The sequence below is a fragment of the Schistocerca nitens genome, chromosome 9 (genome assembly GCF_023898315.1).
Source record: "Schistocerca nitens isolate TAMUIC-IGC-003100 chromosome 9, iqSchNite1.1, whole genome shotgun sequence".
NCBI lineage: Eukaryota > Metazoa > Arthropoda > Insecta > Orthoptera > Acrididae > Schistocerca > Schistocerca nitens.
Window position 1 is genome coordinate 261,665,797 of NC_064622.1, and position 16,005 is coordinate 261,681,801.

Sequence of the window (16,005 nt, forward strand, 5' to 3'; positions counted from 1 at the left end):
TCTTTCCTGATGAGGCAACAGTTTGTTGCGAAAGCTTGAATTTTGTGTGTATATTTGTGTTTGTTTGTGTGTCTTCCCTCTGTTATATATATATATATATATATATATATATATATATATATATATATATATATATATATATATAGTGACTTCCTACGTGGAATGTTTCCCTCTAATATATATATATAAAAACAAAGATGTGTGACTTACCGAACGAAAGCGCTGGCAGGTCGATAGACACACAAACACACACACAAAATTCAAGCTTTCGCAACAAACTGTTGCCTCATCAGGAAAGAGGGAAGGAGAGGGAAAGACGAAAGGATGTGGGTTTTAAGGGAGAGGGATAGGAGTCATTCCAATCCCGGGAGCGGAAAGACTTACCTTAGGGGGAAAAAAGGACAGGTATACACTCGCGCGCGCGCGCACACACACACACACACACACACACACACACACACACACACACACTCTTATCCATCCACACATATACAGACACAAGCAGACATATTTAGAGACAAAGAGTTTGGGCCATATATATATATATAACAAAATTCACTGGTTATTTCCATCTTCTGCTCAATTTGTCATGCTCATTTGTGTCTGTTTCTTTTTACTGAATACGTAAATGATATTTTCAATGTCCATATCTCTTTCTTTATGGATATTTGCAAGAACCAATCCATTTAGTCTCAATTGCCCCATTGTGTTACGCAAATAAGTCTTTATTCATCTCAAAGCAGAGAAGCTTCGTTTAGAAGAGCTTGGAGTGACAGGAATAGTTCCAAATATTTGAAGTAAAGTGTATACATTGGGAAAAAATGCTTGTCACAGTTCTTTAAATATTCGGTTGCTGTTTCAGATCTTTTACTTTCATCAACCCACTTTTTCTTCTGTAGTTTCAGCTCTGCTTCTGATTCTGTTGAAGTAGTATATTCACTGATTTCTGAAGTGATTTTATCCAGTGTAATATGATACTCTATTGGGAGGGGGGAGAGAGCTATAGTCCCCCTCCCCCCCCCCCCCTTGCCACGGCCCCTGACTGTAGGTGTAGCCTAAAAGTGTTGTGCATTTTTAAGTGAAGGTGACTTGTGTTGGCTGTGAGATTATTTTGTGTTAACCATATATTATGCATACTTATTTGTTGTTTTTATGTGCTAGTGTGTGTAAATCTGTTGAAATACATAAATAAGTTTTTATACTTTATTGACTTACCGAATTTGTTTTATATGTGCTGCACACCAGTCTGTAACAGGAAAAAAAGGGAACAGGATGAAAAAAATATTATTGTTGATGCACAAAAAAGGTGAATATGTTCGTCTTTCAAAGGCTGTGACAGAAAAGTGGGGAATCACATTTTTGTGCTAAAAGAAAGTATCGGAGAGACAGTGCCAGTGGAAGAAAAGGAGAGAGGAGACAGTGATGGTGGGAGAGGGAAAGTGGCAGTGAAAGAGAAAGAGAGAGGTGGATGAAGACAGTAGCAGTTGGGTGGAGATAGTTGCAGTGGGATCAAAAGAGAGAGGGAACAATGGAAATGACAAATAAGATGAGTGGAGACCATATTTAGGCCTGGGGCAGTGTCTGGACTCCCACATCCCTTCCCCCCCCCCCCCCCCCCCCCCACCCCCACTCCCCCACCCCCCACCCGTGAGCTTTAACATGAAAAAAAAAAAAAATTGCTCTCTTTCCTTACACTCGCATGTTAGAGTTTCCAGGTCTATGTATCAGAACCTCGAGCAAACCTTCCTCAGGGACATGTGTGAAAAAAGACAGTGGCATTGAAGAGAAAGATGGTAGACTGTAAGTGAGAAAGAAAGGAATGTGGCAGCGGGAGAGAAAAATGATGGTACAAAGAGAATGACAGTGGGAAAGAGAGAGAGAGGGGGGGAGGGAGGGAGGGAGGGGGGGGCATATATAGGTGTGGCAGAGAGATGGAGATGCTGGGTATGAAGGCTTCACTATAGACAGAAACTTAGAAGAAAATTTAGAAGTTGTGTGCTAAAAGAATATGAATATGTTAGCATGCCAGAATTTTTGGTGAGGATGGGGGAATGAGGAGGCAGCTGGTTCCCCACTTTATCAGTCTTTTAAAGACAAGCATATTTGGCTTTTTTGTGCTTTGACAGGAGCATTTTTAGCTGGTTAGAACATACGAGTGAGGTTTTATGAGGATAAGAATCACACCACCATGTGCTTTGAATGATTCAGGAAAAACATAGATACTCTAAGCCAAGGTGACCAGACTCGATGCTTTTGAATATTAAGTCAGTGTGTTAACAGTTGAACTGACTCTTTCAATTAATGCATATTGTACAATGTCCTTCTGACCATACACAATTTGCACCAGATAATTTTTACATTTCAGACAGACCAGTGGTGTGGGACGACGCAGAATGTTGCAGAGTGTCCATTACTTGTTCTCGGGTGTCAGGTGCAGATGGGTCAAGGTGTTATAATGTGCTTTGTACACAATATACCAATTCTGCCTTGTGGTGGTCGGCTATGGTCGACTGGAACTTTTATGTTGCTTGTGTTTTCCCTCAAGTTCCCATCCAGTCAAAGTCTGATCACTGTCATATTCCAATGCCCCACAAAACTGGATATTGGGCGATTTGGTGAAATCGCCAAATCCAGACCCATAATGAGGCCCCTTTCGTGCTCTGTCAGGTGCTGACCGAAGAAAGGCAGAAATACTGAATTCAGTGTTCCGAAACTGTTTCACTGCGGAAAATCGTAACACGGTCCCTGACTTCAGCCGTCGCACGGACGCCAAAATGGAAAATATTGAAATAAACGATATCGGAATTGAAAAACAACTGCTATCACTTAGTAGCGGAAAAGCATCCGGACCAGACGAGATACCCGTAAGATTCTACAGTGATTATGCTAAAGAACTTGCCCCCTTTCTATCAGCAATTTATCGTAGATCTCTGGAAGAACGTAAAGTACCTAGCGACTGGAAGAAAGCGCAGGTCGTTCCCATTTTCAAGAAGGGTCATAAATCAGATGCGAATAATTATAGGCCTATTTCGCTTACGTCAATCTGTTGTAGAATAATGGAACATGTTTTATGTTCTCGTATTATGACGTTCTTAGATAATACAAATCTCCTTCATCATAACCAACATGGATTCCGCAAACAGAGATCATGTGAAACTCAGCTCGCCCTATTTGTCCAAGAAATTCACAGTGCCGTAGACACTGGCGAGCAGATTGATGCCGTATTCCTGGACTTCAGGAAGGCATTTGATACGGTTCCGCACTTACGTTTAGTGAAAAAAATACGAGCTTACGGAATATCGGACCAGGTTTGTGATTGGATTCAGGATTTCCTACCGCCCACATATATCTCGCGTAATGATCACAACGAAAAGATCCGAGAAATTAGAGCAAATACGGAGACTTACAAGCAGTCGTTCTTCCCACGCACAATTCGTGAATGGAACAGGGAAGGGGGGATCAGATAGTGGTACAATAAGTACCCTCCGCCACACACCGTAAGGTGGCTCGCGGAGTATAGATGTAGATGTAGATGTAGATAATGCTGTCTCACATGAGTATGTATCATCTCAATGACGTTCAGTGATAATTCAGTATCTGAAGCTATTCACATAAATTACGTACCCTATGGGGTCTGATAACAACACTAATGCACTCTGGTGTCCATGTTTACCTGGCACAGAGTTGTAACTAATCATTTACATATCTGCCAATGGTGTGCATCTGTACAAAGTTACATTAACATCCAGCCAAGTCTTTCTGTGCTTCACTTTTCTTGTAAGGCAGTGTATATATATGTTTAATGTTTCCAGAATTTAATGTTATTTCCTAAATAAGTGGATTACTTTGTTTTGTGTATTGATATTTTGTTCATTAATTTAGTCTTCTATAACCAAAAATTAATGAGCCCCTAACCCACACAGATAGTCATATGCGTTAAAGTGCTCACTTCTGGGACATGGGGTGGCATGCTGGCCCCAGATCAGATCTGCCTCATGGAATAACTATGGGAAGTAAGTGTGCTGGCCAGCCTGGATGTGGATTTTAGATGGTTTTCCACATCCATCAAAGTGAGTACTAGACTGGTTCCCACATCCCACCTCGGTTACATGATGTGCAAACACTTTGAAAAAGTTGTAACATTTGACCATGCAGAACACTAAATCCAGACAGAAGGTGTATACAAATTCTTCCATGGAGAAGACCTTGCAGTATCTTTAAAATATCTTTGGAAGTGACAATCCCAAAATAGGTTACATAAGATATGGTCAGTACCGTAGCAGCCCCGACGCGACTTTGTCTTGATATAGGGTTCTGGAAAGGAAGGAAAGATTAACGAATCTCATACCAGCTGTCAGATAAAAATGATGATGGAGTAAAATTATAGATGTGTAAAACTTACATATTTCTGTTATTTGTAGCCATTTATCAAGAATATTTTATCACTAAATGATGTGCAAAAAATTTCATCATCAGTTTAGTTTATTTTCTGCCTTATGTGATGATTAAAATATTTTTTGTGTTATTAAGAGTTTTTATTATTCTGTGAGTATCTAAAATTAGTCTTTGATTTTACCCTAGCTTCGCCAGACTGTCTTTAATTTTGCCCAGAAGGAACTTGCACCGAAGGCTGCAGAAATTGACAAGAAAAATGAATTTTCTGAAATGAGGGTAAGAAACATTCGTATTTTTTTCAATAGTATTACATCAATTTTTGTTGTCCTATTTGTTTATGTGAAAATGTTTGTAACCTTAGGGCAGACAGCTGCTTATTTTGCTAGGTTTGAATATGGACCAGTTTGCTTTTGTGTTTTCACTACAAGAAAATAAAAAAAAAAAATGATTGTACAGGAATTTTGGAAGAAGCTTGGTGACCTTGGAATGCTGGGTATGACAGTCCCTACAGAATTTGGAGGATCTGACCTGGGATATTTAAATCATGTTGTAGTTATGGAAGAAATATCACGTGCGAGTGCAGCGGTTGCTCTTAGTTATGGGGCACATTCGAATCTGTGTGTTAACCAAATCAACAAGAACGGTACACAAGAACAGAAAGCAAAATATCTTCCTAAGGTAATTATATTTTCCATCTAGGATGGTTTTGTGTTATAAAATGATCATATTTTGACACGCTTGTAATGACAATCCAAATTGTTAGAAATCTACATCTTTTGCTCATCAACATTAACTGCTACTATAAATTTTTTAACAGAAGTCTTATTTATGTTACTTGTATTTATGACAGAAAATTTAGAGATCTGTCGAGTGGCCCTTTTTTTCATGAGACATGCTCAAAATATTATTTTTTAGGTTTGAATGCATCAACAGTTAGCCATAGAAAGTAAAAAAAAAAAAAAAAAAAAAGTGAAGAAAGGGTATAATAAGAATGGGATTTTTATAGTATTCGGTAGCTAGGTCTTCCTAGATACCAAGCCAAGAGAAACACAGCAAGTTAAGATGAAATAGAAATTGAAAACATAATGATAAATTTTGCTTTTTATCAATGGATGTAGAATATACAGCAGTTTGGAGAAAGATGTCTGTTAGATGGAGACAGGTGACATGAAATCCAGAAGAAGTGAATTTGTTCTGAGAGATTATAGATCCAAGGCTCGTCTGTGTTTTGAAAGCAAATTATGAAGTCTTCCCTATTGGCTTGCTAGGCCTAACGCAAGAAAGGATTTTCTGTTGGGGTTGTCTCCCTTAGCCTTAGGAGTTTCTCCTCCACCACAAGCCAGTGGTTCCCTTCTCATTTAATCCCCAGAAAGGAGGGTTGCCTCATCTGCCAAATATGCTGTTCTGAAGTCTTTCTTCTCTGCTGTCGCTGTCATTAAGGTCTTCACCCGTAACCCTGGGCATGGGTTCTGTGTTATACCCCACGGGATTGGGTCCCTGCCTGAACTCGGCCATCCTATCACTCCAGCCTACTGAAGTTTAGGATGCCCACCCCTTTGATGTGAACATGCCACACAGGAACTACCTCAGTGGAGGAATAGGGAAGGAGATCCTACCTCCCTGGAGCCGGGTTAATGATAGTATATGGTGCCACAATCAAAGGCCAGGTACACGAGGAAACAACAAATAATGGAGTATTTGAGAGAAGTTGGAAAGCACAATTAGGACAAATTACACGGGAAGAAATGGAAATAGCTGTGAAGAAGATGAAAGGGGGAGGGAAGCCCCAGGACCTGATGAAGTGTCAGTGGACATGATAAGAGCAGCAGGTCCATTCGGGATGCAATGACTGCATAGAGTTCTATCAAGTATGTGGAGAAATAGTTCAATACCTGACAATTGGAGGAGAGGAGTCATTGTTCCCACCTTCAAAAAAAGGCTATAAAAGACTTTGTAAAAACTACAGAGGAATAACCCTTATGAGTCGTACAGCCAAGACTTTTGAAAGAATTTTATTAAATCGATTAAGTGAAAAGATAGAAAAGGAGCTAAGTGAAGAACAGCATGGGCTTAGGAAAGGAAGCAGCACGATCGACCTGATATTTTCTATCTGTCAACTAATGGAGAAAAGTTGGGAGTATAACAAAAGGGTGATAATGGTTTTTATAGACATAGAAAATGCATATGACTCAGTTAACAAGGAAAGACTCTGGGAAGAAATGAAGAAGATCGATATAGAAGATGGATACATTAATGTAATAAAGACAATATACAGAGGACACAATTGTAGAATTGGAACACCATTGGGAACTCTGAACACTTCGAAATAAGACAAGGACTTAAACAAGGAAGTATACTATCTCCTGTACTTTTTAATGTTGTGTTGGAGGTAATGAATAGGGCAGTTAAAGATATAGTAAAAGAAAAAGACAAAAAGATGATTTTTGCAGATGATATGGTAATATGGGGCGATAAAGAGGTAGATGCACTGTTAAAACTTGATGCATGGAACGAAATAATGAAAAGGTATGGATTAAAAATAAATAAAGATAAGAGTGAAGTAATGGTATTTGAAAGAGACAAAGGGATCGACAGAAATATTACTTTGAATGGAGAACCCCTCAAAGTGGTAGACAGTTTCGCTTATTTAGGGAGTGAAATATATAGTGATGGAAGAATAACCAACAAAATTAATAGGAAGTTACAGAAGGGAGGCAATTTCTACCAAACAATAAAACACCTGATTTGGAATAAGGAAGTTTGAGAAAAAGCAAAACTCCTTATGTATAAGAGCTATTATTTCCCTGTTGTAACCTATGGAGGAGAAATATCGACAATGACAGAAAGGGATTGGAGCAGACTGCAATGCAAGCATGGGAAATGAAATTTCTCAGAGCAGTTAAGGAAAAAACGAGAATGGACAGAGTAAGGAATGTAGGTATTAGAAAGCACCTTAAACAAGAAAGTATTGGGGGGGGGGGTCAGATTAAGATGGTACGGGCATGTTAAGAGGATGCATGGGCAAAGACTCCCCAAAATTGTGGAAGAACTAAAGATGGATAGAAAAAGACCTAGAGGGCCCCCAAGAACACGGTCGAAAACAGGAATGAGAATATCTATGGAAAGGAGAGGTTTGACCTAGCATTAAATGGAGGAAGAAAAGTGGTGGGAAGACCGAGCCGAATGGAGAGGACTCGTCAGCACTCAGACCTGGCACTAGCTGGAGTGGGATCTGGATATAGATAGGTAGATAGATTATAGATCCAGCATCTGTTGTGGTTTATTTCACCAAAGCCAGTATTTGTACCACCATATACTGGTGGTGCTATATTGACCAAGTTGTCTGCACTTGCCGCTCTGGACAGGAAAGTGAATGGCTTCCACTTTACAGGTTTATCATAGAGCTTACCTTTATCACTTTTCAGAGTGCACAACAATATTGCTTTGTGGCAGAGAATCTTCATAAAGGATGTTGCTGAAATAATCAAAAGTAACTACGTATATGCTATTTTATTGGTCTTGTTCAAATTCAGCACATCATCACAACTGTGTTAGCATCTAATTCTAAAAACTACTGTTAGGTTACAAAAATCAAGATACCTACCTTGATTATGGAGTGAGGAACATAGCCACTAAAGCATATGAAAGCTCAAAAAGAGACACTGCTTGTGACCATCTCGTGTAGGGTCTTTCTGTAGTCTCCCAAACTATCACTGCCCTTTCTTATCCACATTTGTAAACAAAGGCATTCTATTTCTGAGTAACTACTCTAAAGAAATTATTTCTTGATCATCTTAAATACAGATATAAGATATTTTTGGAGCATAGAATGTTTGATTGATCATCGTACAAATTCATTTGCAAGAGCAGAGATATGTGGCTGTATGTTTGGTGCTCCAACAATACTGATTTGACATTTTCAGCTTCTGACATAAGGAAGGAAGAGGAGTCCTCTCATAGGTTACTGTCCACTACTTTAGCCATGACAGTGGGGCTTTTTAGTGCCACCAACATAGTAGAAACATAACTGATTCTGGTCCACTTTGAGAAGCTGAGCTGCTTTCTGTGCGTTTTCTGCTTATTGGTTATTAAAAGAAATGTGACATTATATATGTCGCAAAATGACTTAACTCTGTGTATGAAAATTTAATTGTTCAGGTTGGCAACAGCTTCATATATGGAGGATGCCGTCAGTATATCATAGTAATGTGGAGGACTGATGTCTCCTGAGCTCCAAGAAATCAGTTTTAATGGAACTGATCAAAAGGTTGGTAAAGTAGGCACCTATCCTGCTTTCCTTGGTCATTATCCTTGTTTGGTTTGTTCGTTTGCAGTTCAGTGTTAATTTATGCTTCATCCTGTCGTGTTGTTGTTTGCATTTTGGGTGTCTGCTGCATAGTTCTTCCGGTTCCAATTATTGCTCTTTATCCCGTCTTTGTGGATGAAGGAGGTTTAGCAATCAGTTTTTTGCTTTGTGATTTATTCTGCTTATGCCAGAGTCTCACACACAAGCCTTTTCTTTCGTATCCTTACTTACTTAACATTATTATATAACACCATAACATCATATCTTCAGAAATTATTAGTTTTGGCACCTGTGCTAACACACTTTCCAGTAATTATATTGTGCCTCTACATTACCCAGAGCACATATTCTTTAGGGACAGTGAGTATTAAGTAGTATTATTTCTGTTGACTGGACCATAAATGTTAAGTGCATGTCTGGTAAATAAACAGTTTGTATTGTTATAATTCAGTAATTTTACACCATCATTGTCATTTTATTGTATAAAGTTACCCTCCATTAGGAATGGGGAATGCACTCAATGACTGTGATAGGACTTTCAAAATGATGGAACACAGCAATCAGTCATCCTTTCCTTTTAGGCTTTATTAAAGCAAATCTAGATTTCAGCTAGTAACTGGCCATGATCAGTACAGTATTTCTGAGTTTTGATACATGTCCTAGTAAATCAGTTTCCTATTATTCGGGCCTCTAGTACATCAGTCCCGTGTTATTCGGGCTTCTGTCGCAGTTCATTCAAGACTTTAATTAACTGTAACAGGAACCCAAATAAGAGGGTACAGATGCACTAGGACATGTTTTAGTACTCTGAAATACTACATTGATAATTGCTAGTTACTAGCCAGAATCTAGATTCGCTTTAATAAAGCCTGAAAGGAAAGAACAACTGTTTGCTGTGTTCCATAATTTTGAATGATTTTTTATTATATGTTATTTTTGTAACATTCTGTACAAATCTGGTACAGCATATAAATTCAAGTAACATTTATCAACAGCTGTGTTCAGGGGAGCACATAGGTGCCCTAGCAATGTCTGAACCTGGCTCAGGGTCTGATGTGGTATCTATGAAGCTTCAGGCTGTGAAGAAGGGAGACTATTATGTTTTAAATGGCAATAAATTCTGGATTACAAATGGACCAGAAGCAGATGTGCTAGTGGTAAGTATAATTGCTTGCAATAATGCTAGATTAGCAGACAGTTAGGCTCATGAGTACTACCATTTTGTAGGTGCAATTCCCGGTACAGACAGTAGACATGTGTGAAACTAAATTATGCCTGTGCTTAATCAAACAATACGAAGTCCTATATGAAATAACAATATCAAGAAAAGGATAAATTAACAAAAATAATATTTTTGAAAATGTAATTGAATAGATAAAAAATCCACCCATTAAGCAGTGGCAGGAGAAAACATGTATAAAGATTAAGGAAATGTGCAAGATTCTGGAGCCAGTGACTCCTCCTTCTGGCAGAAAGTTTGAAGGGGAAGGTAGTGAGATGAAAGAAAGGGACTGGCAAGGTTTAGGAAATGGGAGAGTTTGGAAAGGTCTCCCAGAACCACAAATCAAGGGAGATTCACCAGCCAGTGTGACGACGTTCCCTGCTTTATTTCTTTGTTGATCGTCCTCGATGTCAACTTACTCTGTTGCTACACTGGCTGAAAAATGGGGTGTGGAAGTACAACACTGACTACATTAAATGATGTAGCTGACAGGTGTACATTTGCCTTTCACAGTACTTTATTTCCACTGTTCACAACCCCTCAGTAATACACAGTTATATGGTCAGTGCACTATTGTTTAACTTTCGATAAGCCTTGCAGGCAAACATCCACATACTGCTACAATAGTTTCCTGTTGAATATCTACAAGCAGTAAAAGCCTAACCATATAGATCACATTTCTTGAAGAATAAAAAGGTACATATGGAGCACACACGGTCATTGTTTTAGTACATGGCCCAATTGAGTAACATTTATTTCACAGTTAAGTTCAAGCATTGTTGTTGTTGTTCTAACCAACACAGGTTTCTTGTCTGAAACTCAGCCATGGACTGATTGTCTCGGGACCAAAAATCGGGCCGTTATATATCCTCGCAATAATAGGTACTGAAAATACATGTTGTTCAAAGTTAAATTTACAGAAATTACAGTTAAATCTTAACTCATTAAATTAACTGAATACATCGAAAAATTGGTTCTTTTTAACAGTTTCTTCTACTACAAGAGTTAGGCTGAATTATTTGTTTAAATCATGAAATTAACAAATATTGTTGCGCAAACAAAACTTTTGACAAAAATGTTAATTACTTTGGAATTAATTAATGGTTGGCTTTGCTAACATGTTTTCAAATAGATCCAAATATATACTTTAAGATTACTAGTATTTAATCTTCCAAATGTTTACAGTTATTACAGAATTTATATTTGTTTATAATTCAACAATAGAATTTAAGTTATGAAACAATTACTGATTTCACCCTGCAACAAAAGTATTAACTAGGAATAGTCAAAATAAATTAGAAAATCAATTACATAAAACTAAGCAAAAAATTAGAACTAGTGTTAAATTCTTTAAAACTGAGGGCTAACTTTCTCTTATATGAAAATGCAGATTATACTCATTTATGTTAATGGTAATTAGTACAAAAATGAAAAAAAAATGAATTTTAAGGAGGCAGATGGCAAAAACAAGAGGGGAAGTAAAATTATCCCAGCTTGCTTCATCACAACAGGATGAGAAGGATGGGGATTGCACCACATGAGATTTGAAAACCTGAGAGCTTAAAGGTGGAAGACAGTGTTATAGATAAGACTGAGATTGCTGAAAAACATTGTGCAAGAGTTAATAACAGGAAAGCAAAGAGTATTACATGTGGTAGAGTGGGAGGTGAGGAAAAATAGACAGGTCAAAAGATAAGATACAGAATACAAAAAGGGAGTGAAGAAAGGAATAGTTACTGGGAAGAAATGCTAAGATCGAATAAATTAGCGTAAATTAAGGCCATATGAGTGGTGAGAACCAAGGACATGTTGTAACACTAGTTCCCACTTGTGGAATTCTGAGAAATTGGTGTCCGGGGTAAGAATCCAGATGGCTTGTGTGGTGAAGCAGGTACCAAACTTATGACTGTCATGTTGTATAGTAGACTTCACTCCTCCTACAAAATCTTGAAATTACCTGCCCCTCGTGTTTCCTAGGATGATACTGTGTGACAAACCAACTTCAGACTGCAACAACAGGTCGGACTTCACTTTGGAAAGCTATCATACCTTCTCCTTCATCTCAACAGTGGTGTTTCCTTACTGACCCTCTCCAGCTCCCAAATCACCAACCACCACTCCTCTCCTAGAAACTTCACTTGGCCAGCCTTATTAACATAGCCCAGCCTTCACTAATGCTTTCCAGAGCAATGATAATCCATGATCACAAAACCACCCACAACAGTACTGTGTTCTCAACCTCTCATCTGAGGCGCTTGAACCTCCTGAATTATTTGTATTGTCAGAGGGTCCCACTTCCACCCTTAAACTTGTGAAATCTGCAAGTAATCGTGCTGGTGTGTGCTGAAGGACCTGTTTTCCTTCATACATGATGTGTACTGGAAATATCACTTTGCAACCCAATTGCAGGACCTTAAAAACAGATAATCATACATTGAATCCTGCCTTGAACAGTTCTGACCATGATCCCAACTTGATGCACCACCGATACCTCAAAATCACCCATTGCAATCCTTTCGAGAATTCCTAACACCGAGCATTGCTTCACAATCCATTCTCAGGTCCCTACAACATGACTCTAACCTGTCCTCTGCAGAACTCCCAAGTTCTTCATTCCCTAAAAACTGAAGATTCGTAATCATCCTCCTGGTCGACAAGGTATCCTTCATATAGCATCTGCTGTCTATCAAGATCCTATCCTTGTGATACAAACTGGACTACAGTCCCTCCTTTAAACCCAGACACCTCACAAGGAGTAACAACTCAATCTGTACTCCCCTCTGTTATCTCATTCCCAAGATCACTGAAGATATACTGCCTTAGTTTATCATCACCTGCAACATGTAGTTCAAATTCTTCCCTCCTCTGTTAAAGACACCACCCTGCTCTGTTAAAGACACCAACCATTTCCTAGGTTATCAAAATATTTTGATTATCAAATACACTGGAAGAAACTCGAGAATCACATTTCCTAGATTGTCTGAAATTTGTGACTGTTCCATTCCCATCACACACCTTCCTTGTCACCATGGATACTTCTTCTGTCTGTACCAACATCTCCTATGTACGTGGTCTGTTTGCTGCTGTACATTACCTCAACTAATGCCCACCTGATACCAATCTGTGATGTCATTTCTACTCACCTTAATCAGCTTTATACTTTCCAACAAAGTACCCGTGGTCTGGGGGTAGTGTCTTTGATTAATAAGCAAAATGTCCTTGGTTCTGGGTTCAAAACCCGCTGCCACTTAAATTTTGATTAGTAATCAGCATCATCAGTCAAAGACTCCTGGCATAACAAGTCACCCTCATTCTGCCAATGGCCTTGTCAAAGAGGGCAGAGGAGCGGAGAGAGATTCAGGGAACACTCTTGTTCGTGGGATGGGGAACTTCCCATGAAGATGGAAGAATCAGCAATGATCAGCAGCATGAGGATGCAGAAGGCAATGGAAACCATTGCATTAAAGACAAATAATGTTTATCTACAGGACATGTGGCCTGTAACTGGAAAAGTTTCATGATGATCTCGCCATTGGCAAAAGATTTCAGAAAAGTCCCCCATTTGGATTTTCAGGAAGGGACTGCCAAGGTGGAGGTGACCATGAGAAAAAAGATGGAATAACCAATGAAAGGATAACATTCTACGAGTTGGGGTGTGGAATGTCAAAAGCTTGAACATGGTAGGGAAGCTAGAAAATCTGAAAAGGGAAATGGAAAGGCCCGATCTAGATATAGTGGGGTCAGTGAAGTGAAATGGAAAGAAGGCAACAATTTCTGGCTGGATGAGTATAGAGTAATATAAACAGCAGCAGAAAATCGAAGAATGGGAGTAGGATTCTTTATGAACAGTAAGGTAGGGCAGAGTGTGTGTTACTGTGAACACTTCAGTGGTAAGGTTGTTCTCATAAGAATCAACAGCAAACCAACACTGACAACGATAGTTCAGGTATACATGTCGACACCGCTAGCCGAAGATTGAAGAGAGAGGGAAAGTATATGAGGATATTGAAAAGGTAATTCAGTACATAAAGGTAGATGAAAATCTAATAGTCTTGGGGGGGGGGGGGGGGACTGGAATGCAGTTACAGAGGAAGGATTAGAAGAAAAGGTTACAGGAGAATATGGGCTTGGGACAAGGAATGATAGAGGAGAAAGGCTAAATGAGAGAGGAAAGAGACTAATAGAGTTCCATAATAAATTTCACTAAGTAATAGCGAATACTTTGTTCAAGAATCACAAGAAGAGGAGCTATACTTTGTAAAGGCTGGGTGATACGGGTAGATTTCATTTAGATTACATCATGGTCAGGCAGAGATTCCGAAATCAGATACTGGAGTGTAAGGTATACCCAGAAGCAGATAATGTAGTAGTGATGAAGAGAAGGCTGAAGCTTGAGATTAGTCAGGAAGACCCAATATGTAAAGAAGTGGGATACGAAAGTATTAAGGAATGATGAGATACACTTTAACTTTTCTAAGGCTGTAGATACAGCAATAAGGAGCAGCTCAATAGGCAGTACAGTTGAAGAGGAATGGGCATCTCAGTAAAGGGCAATCACAGAAGTTGGAAAGAGAAACATAGATACAAAGAAGGTAACTGAAGAAACCATGGATAACAGAAGAAATACTTCAGTTGATCAATGAAAGAAGGAAGTACAAAAACGTTCAGGGAAATTCGGGAATACAGAAATACAGGTCTCTGAGGAGTGAAATAAACAGGAAGTGCAGGGAAGCTAAGGTGAAATGGCTGCATGAAAAATGTGAAGAAATCGAAAAAGAAATGATTGTTATAAGGACTGACTCAGCATATCGGAAAGTCAAAACAACATTTGGTGAAATTAAACGCAAGGGCGGTAACATTAAAATTGCAATGGGAATTCCACTGTTAAATCCAGAGGAGAGAGGTGATAGGTGGAAAAAGTACATTCGAGGCCTCTGTGAGGGAGAGATTTGTCTGATGTGATAGAAGAAGACACAGGAGTCAGTTTAGAAGAGATAGGGGACCTAGTATTAGAATCATAATTTAAGATAGCTTTGGAGGACTTAAGATCAAATAAGACAGAAGGGATGGATAACATTCCATCAGAATTTCTGAAATCAAGAGGGGAAAATGGCAACAAAATGGATATTCATGTTGGTGCATAGATTGTATGAGTGTGGCAACATACCACCCAACTTTCAGAAAAATATTATCTCTACACTTCCGAAGACTGCAAATGCTGACAAGTGCAAGAATAATCGCTCAGTTAGCTTAATGGCTCACACATCAAAGTTACTTACAAGAATAATACACGGAAGAATGGAAAAGAAAATTGAGTATGGGTTAGATGACGATCAGATTGGCTTTGGGAAAGGTAGAGGCACCAGAGAGGCAATTCTGATGTTGCAGTTGATAATGGAAGCAAAACTAAATAAAAATCAAAACACATTGATATAATTAGTCAACCTGGAAAAAAGTGTTCGACAGTGTAAAATGGTGCAATGTGTTCAAAATTCTAAGAAAAATAGGGGTAAGCTATAGGGAGAGACAGGTAATACACAATATATGCAAGAGCCAAGAGGGAATTATGAGAGTGGACAACCAAAACAAGTGCTCAGATTAAAGTGGGTGTAAGACAGGGATGTAGTCTTTTTCCCTACTGTTCAATCTGTAAATCGAAGAAGCAGTGGTGGAAATAAAGGAAAGGTTCAGGAGTGGAATTAAAAGTAAAGTTTAAAGGATGTCAATGATAAGATTGTCTGATGAAATTGCTATCCTGAATGAAAGTGAAGAAGAATTGCATGATCTTAATGGGGTGAACAGATTGGGGAGTGCAGAATGTGGATTGAGAGTAAATAAAAAAAGACGAAAGTAATTAGAATTAGCAGAAATGAGAAGATTGAGAAACTTAACATTAGGATTGATGACCACAAAATAGATAAAGTTAAGAAATTCGACTACCTAGGCAGCAAAATGACCAATGACAGAGCATGGAGGACATAGAAAGCGCATTAGCACTGGAAAAAAGGGCATTCCTGGCCAAGAGAAATCTACTTGTATCAAACATAGGCCTTTATGAGGAAGAAATTTATGAGAATGTTAA

General features: G+C 38.7%; 1 protein-coding gene across 1 annotated transcript in view; it reads left to right on the forward strand.

Annotated features, from left to right (window-relative positions):
* LOC126203432 (isovaleryl-CoA dehydrogenase, mitochondrial) overlaps positions 1 to 16,005 on the forward strand; it is a 68,382-nt gene that overhangs the window by 9,602 nt on the left and 42,775 nt on the right. The window contains exons 2-4 of the mRNA XM_049937751.1: positions 4,582 to 4,671; positions 4,852 to 5,073; positions 9,697 to 9,858. Coding sequence (XP_049793708.1) covers positions 4,582 to 4,671; positions 4,852 to 5,073; positions 9,697 to 9,858 — 474 coding nt within the window. The remainder of the gene's footprint in view (positions 1 to 4,581; positions 4,672 to 4,851; positions 5,074 to 9,696; positions 9,859 to 16,005) is intronic.